At 38.5% G+C, this 22,273-nt stretch overlaps 1 protein-coding gene across 1 annotated transcript in view; it reads left to right on the top strand.

Annotated features, from left to right (window-relative positions):
- Positions 1 to 21,710, top strand: part of LOC126458093 (peroxisome assembly factor 2) — a 145,313-nt gene extending 123,603 nt beyond the window's left edge. The window contains exons 9-11 of the mRNA XM_050094915.1: positions 8,517 to 8,594; positions 17,603 to 17,742; positions 21,391 to 21,710. Coding sequence (XP_049950872.1) covers positions 8,517 to 8,594; positions 17,603 to 17,742; positions 21,391 to 21,542 — 370 coding nt within the window. The 3' untranslated portion in view covers positions 21,543 to 21,710. The remainder of the gene's footprint in view (positions 1 to 8,516; positions 8,595 to 17,602; positions 17,743 to 21,390) is intronic.
- Positions 21,711 to 22,273: the final 563 nt, after the last annotated feature.

Below are 22,273 nucleotides of genomic sequence, written 5' to 3'. Positions count from 1 at the left end.
AGCCTTCAATAATGTAAAAACATGCAAGATGTTGGATATACTGAGCAAAACAGGCACACGCTGTAGAGAAAGATGGGCAATTTACAGCAGCACCTGGACCCATGTTAAGAAGCACCAAGAACAGGAAGCTCCCACAAAAGGACCAAAATTTTTGATACACATAGGTAGGAAAAAAACAGTATGACTAATACAGCAGTAGATTCAAAGAAATTCCATTTAAAAATACTGCATCAAAATGTTCAATGTGCATACAACAGATCAGAAGAGTTAGAAGTGTTATTAGCTGCTAAAGTTCCCAAAATTTTCATAATGACTGAGTATGGTTTAAATGAGAATGAATTAAAGGTCTTCAATCTAACGGGTTATAAAAATGTAGCATATTACTGCAGAACTGTGCATAGAAGTAGGGGAGTGGCAGTATATGTAGACAGCAAAATAGGGGATTACAGTTGACAGATCACAAACTGTACAGAATTTTGCTTTGAATCAGCAGCAGTATAAATAAAGTTCATGGGGGAAAAATGCCTTTTAATAAGAATATACTGATTACCAAGCTCATGCATTGAAAAAAGTTTACTGGAAATTGATGTGATACTACATAAAGTCTCGAAGCAATACATTCATGTAATAATAGCTGGTGACTTAAATATAGGTGTGCTTAAAGTCAGTGGCTACACAAGAAGTTTTCAAGACATTATAAGGACATACAATCTCCAGTTTTATGCAACAAATTCAACAAGACATACAGAGACATCTATCACATTAATAGTCCTTGTTCTGTCAAATATACCTAAAGAGAGACAAAAAGTTCAGGTTCTATATACTGCTGTTGCAGACCATTTTGGACAAACATTTGAACTGCGAGATCACATAAAAACTGAGGAAAATGTAGTGGCTGAATTTAGACAAACTAATCTTGAAAAATCTGAGGAGTCTAGAATTTTTGCTAAAAGAAGAAAATTGGGATGATACGTTCATGCAGCACGGTGTAGATAAGAGCTGGGAATCTGTCTGTGGTGTATTAAGACACCATGTAAATACAGCCTGATCTATAATATTCAGAACTATTAGGGGTAAACCAAACAAAAAATGATTCACTGCAGAAATTAAAAAAAAAAAAAAAAAAAAAAAAAAGGCAAGAGATTAACTGATTGAACTCTTTGAAACATATCAGAAAGGAAAAGGGCAGATCAACTCATGAGGGTTACAAGTTCAACAAGAAAGCATACACTAGGATGATAAGAAAAGCAAAGACTAGCCACCGAAAATCTGAAATACAATCTTTTTCTAACATCTCTAAAACAGTCTGGAACTATATAAATGAAAACATCTACATCTACATCCATACTCCGCAAGCCACCTGACGGTGTGTGGCGGAGGGTACATTGAGTACCTCTGTTGGTTCTCCCTTCTATTCCAGTCTCTTATTGTTCGTGGAAAGAAGGATTGTCGGTATGCCTCTGTGTGGGCTCTAGTCTCTGTGATTTTATCCTCATGGTCTCCTCGCGAGATATACGTAGGAGGGAGCAATATATTGCTTGACTCCTCGGTGAAGGTATGTTCTCGAAACTTCAACAAAAGCCCATACCGAGCTACTGACCGTCTCTCCTGCAGAGTCTTCCACTGGAGTTTATTTGTCATCTCTGTAACGCTTTCGTGATTACTAAATGATCCTGTAGCGAAGCGCGCTGCTCTCCGTTGGATCTTCTCTACCTCTTCTATCAACCCTATCTGGTACGGATCCCACACTGCTGAGCAGTATTCAAGCAGTGGGCGAACAAGCATACTGTAACCTACTTCCTTTGTTTTCGGATTGCATTTCCTTAGGATTCTACCAATGACTCTCAGTCTGGCATCTGCTTTACTGATGATCAACTTTATATGATCATTCCATTTTAAATCACTCCTAATGCGTCACCCAGATAATTTATGGAATTAACTGCTTCCATTTGCTGACCTGCTATATTGTAGCTAAATGATAAGGGATCTTTCTTTCTGTGTATTCGCAGCACATTATACTTGTCTACATTGAGATTCAATTGCCATTTCCTGCACCATGCATCAATTCGCTGAAAATCCTCCTGCATTTCAGTACAATTTTCCATTGTTACAACCTCTCGATATACCACAGCATCATCCGCAAAAAGCCTCAAAGAACTTCCAATGTCATCCACAACATCATTTATGTATATTGTGAATAGCAACGGACCTACGACACTCCCCTGCAGCACACCTGAAATCACTCTTACTTCAGAAGACTTCTCTCCATTGAGAATGACACGCTGCATTCTGTTATCTAGGAACTCTTCAATCCAATCACATAATTGGTCTGATAGTCCGTATGCTCTTACTTTGTTCATTAAATGACTGTGGGGAACTGTATAGAACGTGTTGTAGAAGTCCAGAAACACGGCAGATAGACATTAGAGATATAAGTCTATAGTTCTGCCCATCTGTTCGACGTCCTTCTTGAAAACGGGGATGACCTGTGCCCTTTTCCAATCCTTTGGAATGCTACGCTCTTCTAGAGACCTACGGTACACCACTGCAAGAAGGGGGGCAAGTTCCTTCACGTACTCTGTAAAATCAAACTGGTGTCCCATCAGGTCCAGCGGCCTTTCCTCTTTTGAGCGATTTTAATTGTTTCTCTATCCCTCTGTCGTCTATTTCGATATCTACGATTTTGTCATCTGTGCGACAATCTAGAGAAGGAACTACAGTGCAGCCTTCCTCTGTGAAACAGTTTTGGAAAAAGACATATAGTATTTTGGCCTTTAGTCTGTTATCCTCTGTTTCAGTACCATTTTGGTCACAGAGTGTCTGGACATTTTGTTTTGATCCACCTACCGCTTTGATATAAGACCAAAATTTCTTAGGATTTTTTGCCAAGTCAGTACATAGAACTTTACTTTCGAATTCATTGAACGCCTCTCGCGTAGCCCTCCTCACACTACACTTCACTTCGCATAATTTTTGTTTGTCTGCAAGGCTTTGGCTATGTTTATGTTTGCTGCGAAGTTTCCTTTGCTTCCGCAGCAGTTTTCTAACTCGGTTATTGTACCACAGTGGCTCTTTTCCATCTCTTACGATCTTGCTTGGCACATACTCATCTAACACATATTGTACGGTGGTTTTTAACTTCGTCCACTGATCCTCAACATTATCTGTACTTCAGACAAAACTTTTGTGTTGAGCCATCAGGTACTCTGAAATCTGCTTTTTGTCACTTTTGCTAAACAGAAAAATCTCCCTACCATTTTTAATATTTCTATTTACGGCTGAAATCATTGCTGCAGTAACCGCTTTATGATCGCTGATTCCCTGTTCTGCGTTAACTGTTTCAAATAGTTCTGGTCTGTTTGTCACCACAAGGTCTAATATGTTATCACCAAGAGTCGATTCTCTGTGTAACTGCTCAAGGTAGTTTTCAGGTAAAGCACTTAAAAAAATTTCACTGGATTCTTTGTCCCTGCCACCTGTTATGAACGTTTGAGTCTCCCAGTCTATATCCGGCAAATTAAAGTCTCCACCCAGAACTGTAACATTGTGGGGAAATCTACTCGAAATATTTTCCAAAGTAGCCTTCAAGTGCTGAGCCACAACAGCTGCTGAGTCAGGGGGCCTATAGAGACATCCAATTACCATGTCTGAGCCTGCTTTAACTGAGACCTTCACCCAAATTATTTCACATTTCGGATCTCCACCAATTTCCTTCGATACTATTGCACTTCTTATCGCTATAAACATGCCTCCCCCTTCACTGTCCAGCCTGTCTCTGCGGTATACATTCCAATCTGAGTTTAGAATTTCTTTACTGTTTACATCTGGTTTCAGCCAACTTTCTGTCCCTAGTACTGTGTGTGCATTGTGACCGTTTATAAATGAGAGCACTTCTGAGACCTTTCTATCGATGCTCCTGCAGTTTACTATTAGCAGATTAATATTGTTATTCCCTGTTGCATTTTGCCTACTCCTACCTTGCTGTGTCTCAGGAGGCGTCTTGTTGGGCCTAGGGAAGGAATTCTCTAACCTAAAAAACCCACATGTGCACTCCACACATACTCCACTACCCTTGTAGCCACTTCCTGTGTATAGTGCATGCCTGACCTATTCAGGGGGACCCTACATTTCTCCACCCGATAGCGGAGGTCGAGAAATTTGCACCCCAGATCTCCGCAGAATTGTCTGAGCCTGTGGTTTAAGCCCTACACTCGGCTCCAAACCAGAGGACCGCGATCGGTTCTGGGAACAGTACTACAGATAGTTAGCTCAGATTCCACCCCGTGAGCGAGGATTTCCGCCTTCACCAACTCCGCCAACCGCCTGTACGAACTGAGGATGACCTCTGAACCCAGATGGCAGGAGTCATTGGTGCCGATATGACCAACAATTTGCAGTCGGGTGCACCCAGTGCTCCCTATCGCCGCCGGCAGAGCCTCCTCCACATCTCGGATGAGACCGCCCGGCAAGCAGACAGAGTGAACACTGGGCTTCTTCCCCGACCTTTCCGCTATCTCCCTAAGGGGCTCCATCACCCGCCTAACGTTGGAGCTCCCAATCACTAATAAACCCCTCCCCCCGTGTGCCTGCTCGGACCTTGCTGAAGGAGCGGCCACATGTCCACTCACAGACAGAGCGGGCGATGCCACACGGCCAGCCTCCACATTGACCCTCTGCCTCATGCGCCATGCGCCACGAATGCCGCTGAACCCGCCACTCCCCTTGGGGAGAGGGTGGCCCAACCGTGCCCGGTACCCATGAAGATGTCTCGACAGCAGGGACAGTGGGTGAAGCATGTAACATCACCATCTAACATCCAGAGCATAAAGGAACTGAGCACCTTCAAAAGAAAATTCAAGGAACACACCACCTCTGGGTGCTAGTGTATGGTGAAGCAGTACTTGTTGGCAAATCCATAGGACAAATGTAAGTTGGAATGTCAAATTTTCCTGAAAGAAGGAAAAGGAAAACAAACTGTAGTGCTGAAAATACAGAAGAAAACATACAGACCATGATGTAGTGTTGCAATAATGTATAAATGTCCTATTATTTCTGTGCAGTGAGTTTAACACAGATGAACTAAAAAAATTGGTCTTCAGTTCTTCTAAATGTACCATATTTACTCGAATCCAAGCTGCACCTGAAAAATGAGACTCGAAATCAAGGGAAAAAGAATTTCCCGAATCTAAGCCGCACCTGAAATTGGAGACTCGAAATTCAAGGGGGAAAAAAAATTTAGACCGCACCTCCAAATTGAAACGAAGTTGGTCCATTGTAACATGAGGCACAATTTAGGTCGAATGGATGAAAATACAGCTACAGTAGTTTGGTTTGAGTCGTAATCTTAACAGTTAAGCTTTACCAAGTAGCCATTGCTATGTGTCAGGCGCTCCGTCCGTGTTTATACGGGTACCCTTCCTTTTTCAGGTGCTTCATCTGGTTTGAATTGATTGCTTATTTTGCTTTGATCTGATAAGTGCCGTTCTCGTTTTTATAGGTGTTTACGTCACTCTAAGCTTAAAATGCATTCTTGTACTGTGTCATGCATTGTTTGTCGCATTCTGATAATGAGTGTTCATGACCTGTCGCCGCTCGCGGAATGACTTGCTTTTCCGCACGCTACTACCGCTTACAAAAAAGATATCTCATAAGCGAAACAATAGCAGGAGGCTGCTATTTGTTGTTACTTACACTGCTACTTTCTTTGATAATGATCAACAATAACCAAATAATAGACTGCGTAGGATAGACAATGTTCTGAACGTGAGTTTAGTGAACATTTTTCTCCGTTTGAAAATCTTTGCAGACGCCTCTTTAGTACATTACATTCTGCACAGAAATTAGTCATCTTAGATTTAAAAATCTAGTCAGTTGCGGTGGTTCATTTCTGACTGTATCAATTTTCAGCAGTCCTTGGCTCGTGGTCTTGCAGTAGCGTTCTCACTTCCCGCGCACGGGGTCCTGGGTTCGATTCCCGGCAGGGTCAGGGATTTTCTCTGCCTCAAGATGACTGGGTGTTGTGTGTCTTTCATCATCATTTCATCCTCATTCACTCGCAAGTCGCTGTAGTGGTGTTAAAGAACTTGTGGAGCGGTGGCCAAACCGCCCCACGAGGGGTCTCCCGGCCACCAATGCCACACGCTTATAATAATAATAATATTCAGCATAAGAATAATACGAATATAAACATGACATGATATGTATATTCTTCCGCGTTCGCTGTTGTCTTTCTCTAGTTTTGTAGTTTATTAGGCAGACAGGATTTAAATGAGATAGCAGCAAACACGAAAGAATACATGGCATAATAAATACCTTCTTCTACCTTTTCTTTTAATTTATTTACTGACACAGAGGTTTCAGCACCAGTATTTATCTTCGTGCCTGCAAAGCATGCCTGTGTAGCGGTACATATAATCACCAGCAGAAGTTAGTTGTGGCGGCACCTACCAACATTTTTCAGAACTTCCGCTTACTTTGCACTTGATTCTAAGCTGCAGGCGGGTTTTTGGATTACAAAAACCGGAAAAAAGTGCGGCTTAGATTCGAGTAAATACTGTATTATTTATTATTGTTAGCAGTACAAAAAAAAAAATAGACTGTAGAGTTTCCCTATGTTTGCTAAACTGTCGCATAAATCAGTGTAGGCTATAATATTTCACTGAGTAAAAATATTACAAAATTATTTCATGTATCAAATCACAAATTTCCAAGAAATTTGTTTATTTCTGTGTAAATTTGCAACATAACATGTCTAAAATCATGGATCAATGGACATAAAAAAAAACTAGAACTATAACAGTATGTACAAGAACCCTAAGGAAAAATAAGAATAGAAGACTAAGAACAAAATGCCCAGATTAAAAAGGATTAACAAACTTAGCTATAATGTTCAGTCTGTCCATCGAAGAGGCAGTGACAGAGATAAAAGAAAGTTTCCGAAGTGGGATTAAAAATTCAAGATGAAAGTACATCCATTATAAGATTTGCTTATGACATTGCTATCCTCAGTGCAAGTGAGGAAATACTGCAGGATCTCTTGAATGGAGTGAACAGTCTGATGAGCACACACCATCAATTAAGAGTAAACTGAGTAAGGAAAAAATGAAGAATTTCAGAAGTGAGATTAACTATATACTTAGATAAAAATTAGGGATCACAAAGGAGGCGAAGTAAAGGAATTCTGCTATCTTGGTAGGAAATTACACATGCCAGATGAAGCAAGGAGGATATAAAAAGCACAGTAGCACAGGAAAAGAGGCCCTTCCTTGCAAAAATAAATTTGCTAGCATCTAAGACAGAATTTAATTTGAGCAAGAAATTGCTGAGAATGTATCTTTGAGTTCAGTATTATATGCAAGTGAATCCTGGACTGCAGGAAAACTGGAAAAGACGAGGACTGAAACATTTGAGATATGGTGCTACAGAAGAATGTTGAAAATTAGGAGGATCGATAAGATAGAAAATGAGGAGTTTCTCCTCAGAATGAGTGATGAGAGAAACACATGGACAACATTGACAGGAAGAAGGGACAGTATGACAGAACATGGGTTAAGATGTCAAGGAATAACTTCCATGATAGTTGAGGGAGCCATGGAGAGTAAAAACTGTTGGGGAATATAGAGATTGAAATACTCATGTAGCCATCAAATGATCAAGGCTGTTGGGTGTGAGGGTTACTCTGTGATGAAGAGGTTGGCACAGGAGAGGAATTCATAGGGCCTGGAGCAAACCAGTCAGAAGACATGAGCACTCAAAATAACACGGCATTTTTCCTTACTCATATTTCAGATACATGATCATCTTGATCTCTTGTTTTGTCTTCAAGTTTATGTACATAAAAGACATGAAAACATCTGTCACAACAATTTTTAAAAATATATAGCCAAAGTATCATATTAGCAAATTATAGTCAATTATTGTGCCTTACAATGTAGGCAGTTTTCTATTTGTTATGTGATTGTATCACATGTAAAATAATTCAGACCTTTCAGGCTGCCTTAATAGTAGCATTTGTAATTTTTTTTCTTGTCTTAAATTTTTTTCTGTAGTGTGTCATTGTTATGTTGAATACATCAAATTATTGGAGTGGAAATTCTACTCAAATTTTTGTGAAGTTTTATAGAGAAAGAAGAATGAAATGCACATTCCCAGAGGTTGGAAAAATCCAGAGGTTGGAAAAATCACTCCAATCTCTGTACCAAAGACTTGAGAAGCATAGTTTCCAGCAGCTTTTCCTTCTCTCCATCTCCAGCAATTTTCAAGCTCATTCTGCTCCCTGTCTTTCAGTTGTTTGAGATGAAACTGTTAATTAAAACCAATTTTTTTAGGTGTTGTTTGTGCTATCCCTTTTGTTGCTTTGCTTAGTAGATTCATTAATTCTGGTTCAAACAGTGTTACATTCTAGTCACAAAGCCATAAACATCCTAAGTAGCTCATATAGAAATTAGCTTAGAAAAATTTCATATTCAAGCTAAACTTATACCTCATACATTCTCATTTTTTCTCTCTGTTGACAGGTTTGATAAATTGCTCTATGTTGGAATGTGTGAGGACAATGAAACAAAACTTAGTGTGCTGAAGGCCTTAACTAGAAAGTAAGTGAAGAAAAACAAAAACATTTATGGATAGATCATACTCATTGGAATTATTTCACAGTAAATTTTCCATTAAGGTACAGGAAGGTTGTTCAAGGAAGTGCTGTTTAGTGATAGTTTGACGATATTATTTACTTCTCGCCTTCATTGTATGTAAAGGAAACACACATATGGGATAAAGAAGAATCATTGGAAATAGCACAAAAGTTTTGAGATGAAGATGTGGTTATGTGACTGTAGAATGTCAGAAATTGGTTTCAGATCCAAGACTGTGGTGGTGGTGGTGGTGGTGGTGGTGGTGGTGTGTATGGCACAAGGCTCTTATAGCAACTAATAACTGAACTTGGAAGAAAATTAATGCTGTGAAAGATAGTGCAGTATAATCTTAATGGGCTTTTATTGATACTGGCAGTAATTACATGAATAATAAGCAACAACAATTCTATCTTGTAAAATTGTTTACCTGCAGGAGATTAGTTCTGATTTATGCATGGACACAAAATGACAAGATATAGTGGTAAGTAACTGCAGGCAGAGGGAAGGCCACTGTATTGGTTACTTTTTAGACTCAGTGCTGATTGTTGCACGAAAGAACTGGCCCTTTTAATACCATCACTTTATCGTAGTTCTCTGAAACAATGGAGAGTCTCCTGTGATTAGAAATTATCACGAGCTATTAGAGTTTTTAAGAAGAGTCAAAGAACATCTGCACAGCATGGAGTTAATGTGCTGTATAAATCTGCCACATGTGTATGATCATCTCTGATGATCTTTCTGAAAACTGAGTAATTTCATTGTAAAAACCAACAAGGATTCTGTAAACTCTAATCATGTGCAACCCAACTCACTCCTTAGCTTATGAGACCCAAAATAATGCAGATACTGGGGCCTAAATTAATACACATTCCTCAACTTCTGCAGAGTCTTTGATTCAGTTCTGAACTGCTGTCTAGTTAACAAAAAAATGAGCTTGTTTGATGCAGATAAGACTGTGGCCAGATAGAAGATGTTCTAAAAAGGTGGATGGCAATTGATACACATCAGAAAAATCCTAAGGAAGTGTAAGTCATTCAAGGAGAATCTCTTTTACAAAACCCTCATCCTCTGTTTCTTCAGTATTGGGCTTTTACCACACTGGATTGGAGGACAGAAAAGATTTTGAGAGAAGCTGCACACTTTATCATAGATTTGCTTCAAGAAGTTCAACAGAGTTCATTAAAAGATGCCACAGGAAAGGTGTTGCATTTTGTGGAGAAACTTATTATTAAAATTCTAAGAATACTTAGTAAAAGATAGGGCAAGAGAGGTATTACTTACTCAAGCATACATCTTCATAATGAGCATTGGTGGTAAAATTAGAGATGTTTGAGGTTATGTGGTGATATACTAACAGTTGTTCCTCCAATGCACTGTTGAGATAGTAGCTGATGGTTAAATGTGTAGCTGAACAAATTGTGTGCTTAGCTTATTCACAAATGCATGACCAGTGTGGCATGGATTTCAGAACAAAATTGAATGGACTGAAGACATGTCATTCTATTGAAAGGTATGTTACTGCTCTGGTTTTCAATACGCGTGATATTATGAAGTATTGTCCTTGTTTCAGTGTACAACGAAAGCAGGTTGAAAATATAGATCTACATCTATTTCTGTACTCTGAAAGCCACTGTATGGTATATAATGAAGGGTCCAAAGTGTAGTAGAGGAAGTGTGTCTAGTATCTTGGGTCTCATTTCTCTTGCCTGTGCTGTTTCTGTTTTTCTCTGTTGTCATTTTTTAATGGTATCCTTCTTTCCCACATTTTCTCTGGTGAATGAAGACTGTCCTTTTATTATGGTATGTTGATAACTTTTGCTTTTGGATCATCTAATGAGGAAAACAGGACTACAGAAGCTGAAGAATCTCCTCTTTATTTATCCTGAAATTCATCTCCGTGTTTCATGTTTCAATGCAGTGAAAAGGAATAAAGATGGCAAAGCTGTCATCAACGTGAAGCTGGGTTTGAATATCACAGTTCTTTACTAGGCATGGTCTTACTACAAGCTTTTGCTTTCCTCTGACCTTTGAACTTACTTACCCAGCAGTTAAGGTGAATCTGCAGTTTAAGATGGACTCCAAACCACAGTACAACTCAGAGTCTTTCATGGTAACAAACATTGCCATAGCTGAAAGAAGTGATGACTGACTGATAAAAATCGTAAGACTCACTGGGGACTGAACCTCGGATCTTTTCAACCATAATCTGGAACTTTGCCACTGGCCACTGTGTCTCACACTATAAAATACAAGGAGGCTAAAAGCAACAACAGACTTTCATTTACTGATGCTTCAGGAGGAAGCATATGGATGTGCAATTAACACATTAAACAGGAATTAACTTGAATGAAAATTTACAGGAACAATTAGTAACAATATCCCGTGCAAGACCTTTAGCATATTTCTTCAGCATTTCTTTGTCATGTGACCACTGGACACTTGTAATTGGTGGCAGTTAGAACACCTGTACTGCTGCTTAAAAAGAAAAATGTGTTTATGAAGTATCAGTTCACATGGACAATTGTATGAAGAGTAATTAGCAAACAGAACTTGGTATCATACTCACAATAGAGAGATATGACAAGTAGAAGTAACATATGGAGTAATTCAAGGAAATTTGCTGGATCAGTCACTCTTCACAATGTGTAAAAATGACCTTCTGATAATTTCAGTAGCTCTCTGAAGTTCTTCCTAATTGTTACAGATATGTTTAGGGAGATCACACATTTTTAAAATTATTTCAAAATATAGAATACCTGCAGATGATGAACATTGAATGCAAGTACCAACAGCTGGTCCTCAGCGTAAGTAAATGTGAATAAACAAACAAAAATGTCTAATATTTATTTTATACATCATAACCAATCAATTACTGAGAACAGTCACAATCGTCAAGTATCTACAAACAGTGATCTGGATCAGTTGTGATGAAAAAACCACATACATATGGTTGTGGGGAGACATAAGTCAGAATGAGATTCACTGCAAGAATCCTAAGAATATATGAGTCAGGCACATTGGATGTTACATTTAAAACTCACTGCTGATTACTGCTTGAGTACTGTTCATCAGTCTGGAACCCTTTGCAAGTTGGATTAATTAAAGAGATAGAGGAGATTCAGACAAGAAATGCACAGCTTGTTAGACTCCTTTAGTCAGCACAGAATAGTGTAGGTATTCCAACAAATCCTTTGATGAAATAGCTTACTCTTAAGAGCCCAAAAATAATTTTTGAAGAATAACCAATATAGAATTTCCTTCCGCACATACTTCATAATGACCATGACTGTAAAATTAGGAGTCTTTTGTGCTATGCAGAGGTAACTAATAGCTGTTCCTCACATACACAAATAGAGTTGGAATGGTTGAAAACTATGCTGGCATACTTTTTACTCCTTGCCAGACTTCTGGTGTACCTAGCTCCATGTATAGAAACTGGCTTTCGTGTTCATAATTCTTAATGACTAGGTAACACAGATGTGAAACATCTAACTGCCATGTCACACACTTCACTATTCTAATGTAATGTAATCTTAATTGACATATATGTGCCGGCTGCTGTGGCCAAGCGGTTCTAGGCACTTCAGTCCAGAACTGCGCTGCTGCCTAGGTTGCAGGGTTGAATCCTGCCTCGGGCATGGATGTGTGTGATGTCCTTAGGTTGGTTAGGTTTAAGTAGTTCTAAGTCTAGGGGACTTAAGTCCCATAGTGCTTAGAGCCATTTGAACATATATGTGAACGAAATTAGATTTTATTCATAACAGTTAGTTACCAGTGTTGAACCTAGTCTTGAGATTGTTATGAATAACCAGTAAGACAAACTACTCTGGATAAGAGATTGGGATACTGAAATTTAGGTTCCTTGAGAAATTAACAAAGATTTTTTTCTGTTTCAATTTATGTTTCTTTCTCTTTTCTCTGATTTACATAAAGAAAACTATACTTTTTTTCAAACCTGTATGTATTTGTTCTTTCCTCCATTCATTCACTGACTCATGCTCCATAGATCCCATCAAGGTGGAAAACCTTCAGGGAAGTAGAATGTGTCATATTGTAGACTGAAAAAGGGAAGAATCTGTATAAGAAATAATTTCTGTAGACTATCTCAGTGATGAAGTATCGCTGCCTGCTATATATGTTTTTTTCTCAGACTGGTTAAATTTAACATAATAAAATTAACAGTAAAATCACTACTTAAGGAAAAACGGACACTGCTTCTTCAGTTGTAGTAAGTATTTGCTGTTTAGCTACTACTATGAGTTAAATATTTATCAAAGAATATCTGTTAGCTAAATGCTACAAGTATTGAAACCTATTTACAATGAACATAGCTATTTGTGATGCAGCTAATAGGAATATTCAATCCTTGAATCTCAGTAATCAGATGTTACATAAGAGAAATGGCTTGTAAAGCATGTTTTAATTTTGTTTTGAATTTTTAAGGATTCCAAACTTCTTTCTGTGTGTTTACTCTAAACCAGGAGACAAAGTCTACATAGGAATTATATTTTTCTGTTGAATTATAGTTGTGCAAGTAACTGTTCATATGAAACTGATTTTAGGAACATATGCCATTGTGGAGTAAATATATTGAGAAAAGTGACTTTAAGAATTCCAAGACCTTCAAAGAGGTTATCTGCTTTTGTATTATTCTTCTTGCTCATGTTTGCGGAGGAATGCTTAGTTTTCTTTATTTATGTTACCACAGGATAGTGGAGGATATACTTCTGTTTGTTTCAAATTGTGATAAAGCTTTTCTACTTTAATGGGATGTAGAAAAAGATTGTGGATCAATTCTCTTGTATACTTTGACTCATTGTGGCAAAAGACTATTTTTGCCCTTGGAAAACATAAACAGCATGTCCATCCTTCTATGCTTTTTTCAGGGAAATGATTATTTTCCAACCATGGTGTTCGTTGTGTGATGATTTTATACAGGGGAGGAATATCGTGCCTCACTACGCATGTACTATATACAGGTAGAAGCACTCTCTTAACACTTCACCTACCAACAAACACATTCATAATGGTTACCATTTTGCAAGCAGTAACCAGTCATAAATGACAACAGACAGTTCTCCATGTGAGCAGAAAAGCTGCCAGTGTATTCCAGAGATGAATCTACACAACAAGAAACATTATTTCATATATTATGTAAAAATCCTTGATAATCTTTCTGAACACTTGCTAACATGTGAATGATTAATGTTGGGCAAGTTCAGTTGATGCTTTCCTTTTTTTCTGTTGTAGCCAGCAAAAATGGAGAAGGGTACCAATATCTGTGAATTAATTGGAACTTTTCCCTTTCAGTATTGATGGTTTGTCACTATATGGTCACCAGACTGTAGATGGGTTATTATTTCAAGCTGTATTTGTATTTCACAGCTTACATCCATGCTCTTTAATTATTTTATGATACTCATTTTTACCCCTCCATGAACCATGGACCTAACCATTGGTGGGGATGCTTGTGTGCCTCAGCAATAGAAATAGCCATACTGTAGGTGCAGCCCAATGGTGGGGCATCTGTTGAGAGGCCAGACAAATGTGGCTCCTGAAGAGGGGCAGCAATCTTTTCAGTAGTTGCAGGGGCAACAATCTGGTTGCTTGATTGAACTGGTCTTGCAACATCAACCAAAATAGCATTGCTGTGCTTGTACTGTGAACAGCTGAAAGCAAGGGCATGCAGCTTTACTGTATGGTTAAATGATAAGGGCATCCTCTTGGGTAACATATTCCGGAGGTAAAATAGTCACCCATTCGGATCTCCAGCTGGGGACTACTCAGGAAGACATTGTCATCAGGGGAAACAAAACTGGCATTCAACGGATCGGAGCATGAAATATCAGATCCCTTAATGAAGTAGGTAGGTCAGAAAATTTAAAAAGGGAAATGGACAGGTTAAAGTTAGATATAGTGAGAATTAGTGAAGATCACTGGCAGGAGAAACAAGACTTCTGGACAGGTGAATACAGGGTTATAAAGACAAAATCAAATTGGGCTAATGAAGGAGTAGGTTTAATATTGAATAAAAAAAATAGGAGCACAGGTAAGCTACTATGAACAGCATAGTGAACTCATTATTGTTAACAGGATAGACACAAAGTTCACCCCTACCCCAGTAGTAAAAGTTTATATGCCAACTAACTCCGCAGATGATGAAGAGATTGAAGAAATGTATGATGAGATGAAAGAAAGTTTTTAGATTGTTAAAGAAGATGAAAATTTAATACTTACAGGGGCCTGGAATTCAATAGTAGGAAAAGGAAGAGAAGGAAAAATAGTAGGTGAATGTGGACTAGGGGTAGGGAATGAAAGAGGAAGCTGCCTGGTAGAATTTTGCACAGAGCATAAGTTACTCATTGCTAACACTTGGTTTAAGAATCATGAAAGCAGGTTATATACGTGGAAGAGGCCTGGAGACACTGGAAGGTTTCAGATAGATTATATAATGGTAAGACAGAGAAGACATTTCCAGGGGCAGATGTGGGCTCTGACCACAATTTATTGGTTATGAACTGTAGATTAAATCCAAAGAAACTGCAAAATGGTAGGAAGGTAGATGGGATATGGATAAACTGAAAGAACCAGAGGTTGTAGAGAGTTTCGGAGGGAGCATTAGGGAATGATTGGCATACAGGAATACAGTAGAAGAGGAATGGGTAGCTTTGAGAGATGAAATAGTGAAGGCAGCAGAGGATCGAGTAGGCAAAAAGACAAGGGTTAGTAGAAATCATTGGGTAACACAAGAGATATTGAATTTAATTGACGAAGGGAGAAAATATAAAAATGCAGTAAATGGAGCAGGCAAAAAGGGAACAAATGTCTCAAAAATGAGATTGACAGGAAGTGCAAAATAGCTGAGCGGAATGGCTAAAGAACAAATGTAAGGATGTAGAAGTATATATCACTGGGGGTAAGATAGGTGCAACCTATAGGAAAATTAGAGACCTTTGGATAAAAGAAAACCACTTGTATGAATATCAAGAGCTCTGATGGAAAACCAGTTCTAAGCAAAGATGGGAAAGCAGAAATGTGGAAGGAGTATGTAGAGGGTCTATGACTTGAGGTCAGTATTATGGAAGTGGGAGAGGACATAGGTGAAGATGAAATGGGAGATATGATACTGTGTGAAGGATTTGACAGAGCACTGAAAGATCATTTTGTTTGAACTACTGATAGCTTTTGGAGAGCCAGCCATGACAAAACTCTTCCATCTGGTGAGCAAGATGTAGGAGACGGGTGAAATACTCTCAGACTTTAAGAAGTATATAATAATTCCAATTCCAAAGGACGCAGGTGCTGACAGGTGTGAAAATTACCGAACTGTCAGTTTAATGATTCACGGTTGCAAAACACTAACACAAATTCTTTACAGACGCATGGAAAAGCTAGTAGAAGCTGACCTCAGGAAAGATCATCTTGGATTCCATAGAAATGCAAGGCAATACTGACACTATGACTTATCGTAGAAGATAGGTTAAGGAAAGGCAAACCTACGTAATAGCATTTGTAGGCTTAGAGAAAGCTTTTGACAATGTTGACTGAAATACTCTCTTTCAAATTCTGAAGGTGGCAGGTGTAAAATATAAGGAGCGAAAGGTTATTTCTACAGAAACCAGATGGTAATTATAAGAGACGAAGGGCACGAAAGGGAATCAGTGTTTGAAGAGGGAGTGAGACAGGGTTGTAGCCTATCCCCGATGTTGTTGAATCTGCATATTTTGCAAGCAGTCACGGAAACAAAAGAAAAATTTGGAGTAGGTATTAAAATCCAAGGAGAAGAATAAAAACCTTGAGGTTTGCCAATGACGTAATTCTGTCAGAGACAGCAAAGGACTTGAAAGAGATTTTGAATGGAATGAACAGTGTCTTAAAAGGTGGATATAATATGAAATTCAACAAAAGCAAAGCAAGGATAATTGAATGTACTTGAATTAAATCAGGTGAGGCTGAGGGAATCAGATTAGGAGGAGGAGGAGGAGGATATTAGTGTTTAACGTCCCGTCGACAACGAGGTCATTAGAGACGGAGCGCAAGCTCGGGTTAGGGAAGGATGGGGAAGGAAATCGGCCGTGCCCTTTCAAAGGAACCATCCCAGCATTTGCCTGAAGCGATTTAGGGAAATCACGGAAAACCTAAATCAGGATGGCCGGAGACGGGATTGAACCGTCGTTCTCCCGAATGCGAGTCCAGTGTGCTAACCACTGCGCCACCTCGCTCGGTTCAGATTAGGAAATGAGACTTAAAATAGTAGATGAGTGTTGGTATTTGGGCTGCAAAATAACTGATGGTGGTCGAAGTAGAGAGGATATAAAATGTAGATTGATGATGGCTGGGAAAGGGTTTCTGAAAAAGAAAGATTTGTGAACATTGAGTATAGATTTAAGTGTGATGAAGTCTTTTCTGAAAGTATTTGTATGAAGTGTAGCCATATATGGAAGTGAAATATGTATGATAAACAGTTTGGACAAGAGGAGATAGAAGTTTTTGAAACGTGGTGTTAAAGGGAATACTGGGGGTTAGATGGATAGACCATGTAACCACTTGACTAGAAGAAGGGATCAGTCGGCAGGACACGTTCTGAGGCCTCAAGGGGTCACCAATTTAGTATTCGACAGAAGTGTGGATGGTAAAAATCATAGATGGAGACCAAGAGATGAATACATTAAGCACATTCAGAAGGATGTAGGTAGCAGTAGTTATCCAGAGCTGAAGAGGCTTGCACAGTATGGAGTAGCATGGAGAGCTGCATCAAACCAGTCTCTGGACTGAAGATCACAACAACAACAACATTAATTTTTATGCTTATTGTACCCACAACTGCCAGGGAGATTATTATTGTTGGTGACAAAATCAACAAAACTTTGGTAGACTTGAAACTGTGCTATTATAATTGCTGATGTGAAGACTTCATTCTATTCAGGCACTGCAACCAAAGGTTTTGAAGAGAAATATATGTTATTTTTCAGGTTTAAGCTGAAAACAGATGTGAATTTGTCTGATGTTGTTGAGCAGTTCCCAGATGTTGTCACTGGTGCAGATGTGTATTCAGTCTGTTCTAAGGCCTGGCTTAGTGCTGTTAGATCCATCGTTCACAAAGTACGAGAGGGTAAGTATAAGTTTGGGCATGTACAACAATGCCCCAAAATCTTTTGGAGATATGTTCATACAAAAAGACACAATGAACCTTAGTTAATAAACAGCAGCTTGGCATTCTGATATTTGGTTATGACATCTCCTCATTTCAGGACAGCTAAGGAAATCATATATTTAGCTTACCTCTAAACATAATGAGTCTGATTGTGTAGATTAGTTTATGCATGACCTCTAACTCCCTTTCACTTTTCTCTGTTTCCAAACTACATTGCACAAACAGTTAAACACACATTGTATGTAAACAGATATGTTTCCTACCATACAATGTGTAAGCATTGTGAGTTATGGGTATGTTTACTATGATTAAGTTAACTTAAGCATGCACAGCATGCAGGCTGAAAGACAGGCAGAATTCTGAGAAATAGTATTGGCATATTCCAGAAAAGAGTTGAATGAATTAGCAAAAACTAGTCACAGTTGAAAATTTTTTTTTTATACATCTGAATAATCATCTACAGTTTCTTATTGAGGTTCTTGCAGTTAAGAAATTCCTCTTTCAGGATTTTGGGTGTGGGGAAATCTGCTGTACTTCACTTAAACCCAATGTCTCCAGTTATTTGTTGGATGTATTCCAGTCTCTGTTTTCACCTACAGTTTTTACCCTCTACAACTCCCTCAACTACCATGAAAGTTAGTCCCTGATATCTTTAACACATATCCTGTCATCCTGTCCCTTCTTCTTGTCAGTGTTTTCCATATGTTCCTTTCCTCGCTGAGTCTGTGGACAACCTCATCATTCCTTATCTTATCAGTTCACTCAATTTTCAACATTCTAATGTAGCAATGTATCTCAGATTCTTCAGTTTTTTCCTTCTTGGATTTCCCACAGTCCATGTTTCACTAACATACAATGCTGTGCTCCAAACATACATTTTTTGCAATTGCTTACTCAAATTATGGTCTATGTTTGATACTAGTTGACTTCTCTTGGCAAGGAATGCCACCGAGCGAGGTGGCGCAGTGGTTAGACACTGGACTCGCATTCGGGAGGACGACGGTTCAATCCCGCGTCCGGCCATCCTGATTTAGGTTTTCCGTGATTTCCCTAAATCACTCCAGGCAAATGCCGGGATGGTTCCTCTGAAAGGGCACGGCCGACGTCCTTCCCATCCTTCCCTAATCCGATGAGACCGATGACCACGCTGTCTGGTCTCCTTCCCCAAAACAACCAACCAACCAAGGAATGCCCTCTTTGCCAATGCTAGTCTGCTTTTTGTGCCCTCCATGCTTCACATGTCATATGTTATTTTGATTCCAAAGTAGAATAATTCCTGCATTTCTTCTACAACGTTGTTAACAATTTGAATGTTAAGTTTAACAGTCATCACATTACTACTACTACTACTACTACTACTACTACTACTAATTACTTTCATCTTTCTTTGGTTTACTCTCAATCCATAGTGTGTGCTTGTTAGACTGTTCATTCCAGTCAAGAGATTCTTCAGTTCCTCCTCTCCTCCACTGTGGATAACAATGTCATCATCAAATCTTATCATTGATATCCTTTCACCCTGAATTTTGATCCTGCTCTTGAACCTTTTTTTTTATTTCCATTATTGCTAATTCATTGTACAAATTGAACAGTAATGGTAAAAGGCTGTGTGCCTGTCATACATGTTTTTAATCTGACCATTTTGCCCTTGGTCATACACTCTTATTATTAAATCTTGGTTGTTTTACATATTGTATATTACGTGTCCTTTTGTACAGCTTACACTTATTTTGCTGAGAATTTTGTCCATCTTGCACCATTCTATCATCTTCAGTGCTTTTTAGGCAACAGACCTTAGGAACATGTCTTGATCTTCCATAAGTCTTGCTTCTGTTATCAAGCATAATATCAGAACTGCCTCTCTGGTGTCTCTTCATTTCCTCAAGTGACACTGATCATTATCTAACAGATCCTCAACTATCTTTTCCAATCTTCTGCATATTATTCTTGTCAGCATTGTGGATGTGTGAGTTGTTGCACTGATTGTATGAAAGTTCTCACACTTATGTGCCCTAGCTATCTTTGGGATTGTGTGAATGGCATTTTTTTCCAAAAGCTTGATGGTATACCTCCAGTCTCTCATATCCTACACATCTTATTGAATAGTCATGTGGTTTTGCTTCCCTCAATAATTTTAGAAATTCTGAAATAATGTTATCTATCCATTCTGCCTTATTTGATCTCAAGCCTTCCAAAGCTCTGTCAAACATTTGACTTCAATACTGGATCCCCTATGTCTTCCATATCAACTACCACTTCTTCCTGTATCCCATCAGACAGTTGCTCCTCACTTTTTCCCCCACCCCTCCCCCCTCTCTGCCACATACTTCTTATTTGTTTCACTCCTAAATGACTTACGTTACAGTATTCATGTCATTCACGGAACATTTTTGTTGTACTTCCTTCTTCCATCAATCTGTTGAAGTATTCCTTCTGTTAACCAAGGTTTCTTTGTCATTACATTTCTTGTACCTGTGTTTGCCTGAATAATTTCTGTAACTGCCCCCTTTTATTTTTTAGCGATGTCCATTCCTCTTAAACTGATCTTCGTAGTGAAGTATTCATTATTGCAGCACCTACAGCCTTAGAGAATTTCAGACGTGATGGGTATCTTCATCCTTCAGTGCTTCTGTAACCCACTGCCTTCTACACTGTTTCTTCTAGATGATTCTCTTAAACTTCAGTCTACTCTTCATCACTATTAAATTGTGATCTGATTCTACATCTGCTCCTGGTTATACCTTACAATCCACTATCTGATTTTGAAAGGAATCTTCCCATGCCTATGGACCTTTTCCAAGTGTAATTCCTCCTCTTTTGATTTTTGTATAGTGTGTTCACTGTTACTTGCTGAAATTTATTGCACAACTCAGTTAATCTTTCTCCTGTTTCATTCCTACTATCAAGCCCATATTCTCCTGTAACTCTTTCCCTACTTTCAAGTTCATATCCACCATGGCTATTAGATTATCATCTTGCTTCACATACCGGATTACCTGTTCAATATCCTGATAAATGCTGTGTCTGCTTCTTCATTTTCTGCCTCTGACATTTTCGTGTGTACCTGAACTGTTTTTGGTTTGCTGTGGATTCTAATGAGAAGAACCCTGTCATTGAACTCTTCTCTGTAACACACTTTATACCCTACCTTCTTATTCACAAAAATTCTGTTCCTGTTATACCATGTTCTGCTGCTCGTAATATTACCCTATTCATCTCACCAAAAATCCATATCTTCTTTCTATTTCACTTTACAGATTTGCACCATACCTATGTTGAGCCTTCTCATTTCCCTTTTCAGATTTTCGAGCTGCCCTACAATGTTCAACTTCTGACATTCCATGTAACAACTTTCATTATTACTACATTATCCATTTCAATCTTACTCACATCAGTTTTTGGGACAATAGAGTTTGGAAGTAAAGTGAGGAAAAAAATTGTGGTCAGCATGCATGTTAGTGATGAGTTTTTCTTATGTGTAAAATAATGAAGAAGAACTGAATTTTCACCAGAAATGATCATTCTTATTCATCCCTTCTAACACTGATATAGATCTTTTCACAACTGCATAACAAAATAACTTTTTTTCCCAATATGATGTTACAGCCACACCAGAAGACCGTGCCACACTATTATCAACAACTGTTGAAGTTTCTGCAGAGGACTTCAGCACAGCAGTGGCTAACATCAAACCATCAGTATCTGATGAAGATATGGCATACTATCGGAAAGTGCAGAAGGAAATGAGTGCTGTTTGAATAATGATTTTCATTGACATTCTTATTTTGTTACCTGAAATGGGTTCCTAGTAGTAACCTGAATTTATCATCTGAGGTGATGATACAAACTTTATTTTGTATTACTGTGCACATTTTTACTTAAAAAAAAAGAAAAATTAAATAAATTGATACAAGTTAAATTTAAAACATTATTTATATGTACTGAGTGATCAGTGAATTGTTGTGACTGCCATGTTCTTATTTGTATCAGGCAGATAGGAACATAAGCACTGGTAATTGAACCAGATTTCCACATTTCATTCGTCCATGGACTATCATATATCCTAACTTCTAAACTTGTGTCCTATATCACTTTCACTGCAGATTGTTTTTTGTCTCTGTATTTGGAGAAACAGGAAGTCCTGCAGCTGGTCATTGCAAAACCGCTCATTGATATTTAATTTGTAATGGCAATCCAGCTGAAATGCAAATTGGTGAAAAACATTTTTAATAGGCATACAGAATATGATTTAAAAGCTGGCAAGGAAATAATTTAATAGGAGGGCAAAAAAAAGAAGAAAACAAAATCAGGAGAAACATGAAATGCTAACAGTACTGTTCTTGGAATAGCCTGACATTACATCTCATGTAACTCATGTCTGTGGTTGTAGTAATACACTTTGTCTCATCTCAAGGAAAAGTCTGTATTTCAGCACACACATTAAAATATTTTGAAACTGCCAGAAATATAATGGCTTGAAGGAGGAGAG

This window comes from Schistocerca serialis, chromosome 2 (genome assembly GCF_023864345.2).
Source record: "Schistocerca serialis cubense isolate TAMUIC-IGC-003099 chromosome 2, iqSchSeri2.2, whole genome shotgun sequence".
In the NCBI taxonomy this organism is placed as follows: domain Eukaryota; kingdom Metazoa; phylum Arthropoda; class Insecta; order Orthoptera; family Acrididae; genus Schistocerca; species Schistocerca serialis.
The sequence above is the reverse complement of the archived record's forward strand: the minus strand, read 5'-3'. Positions and strand labels throughout refer to the sequence as shown.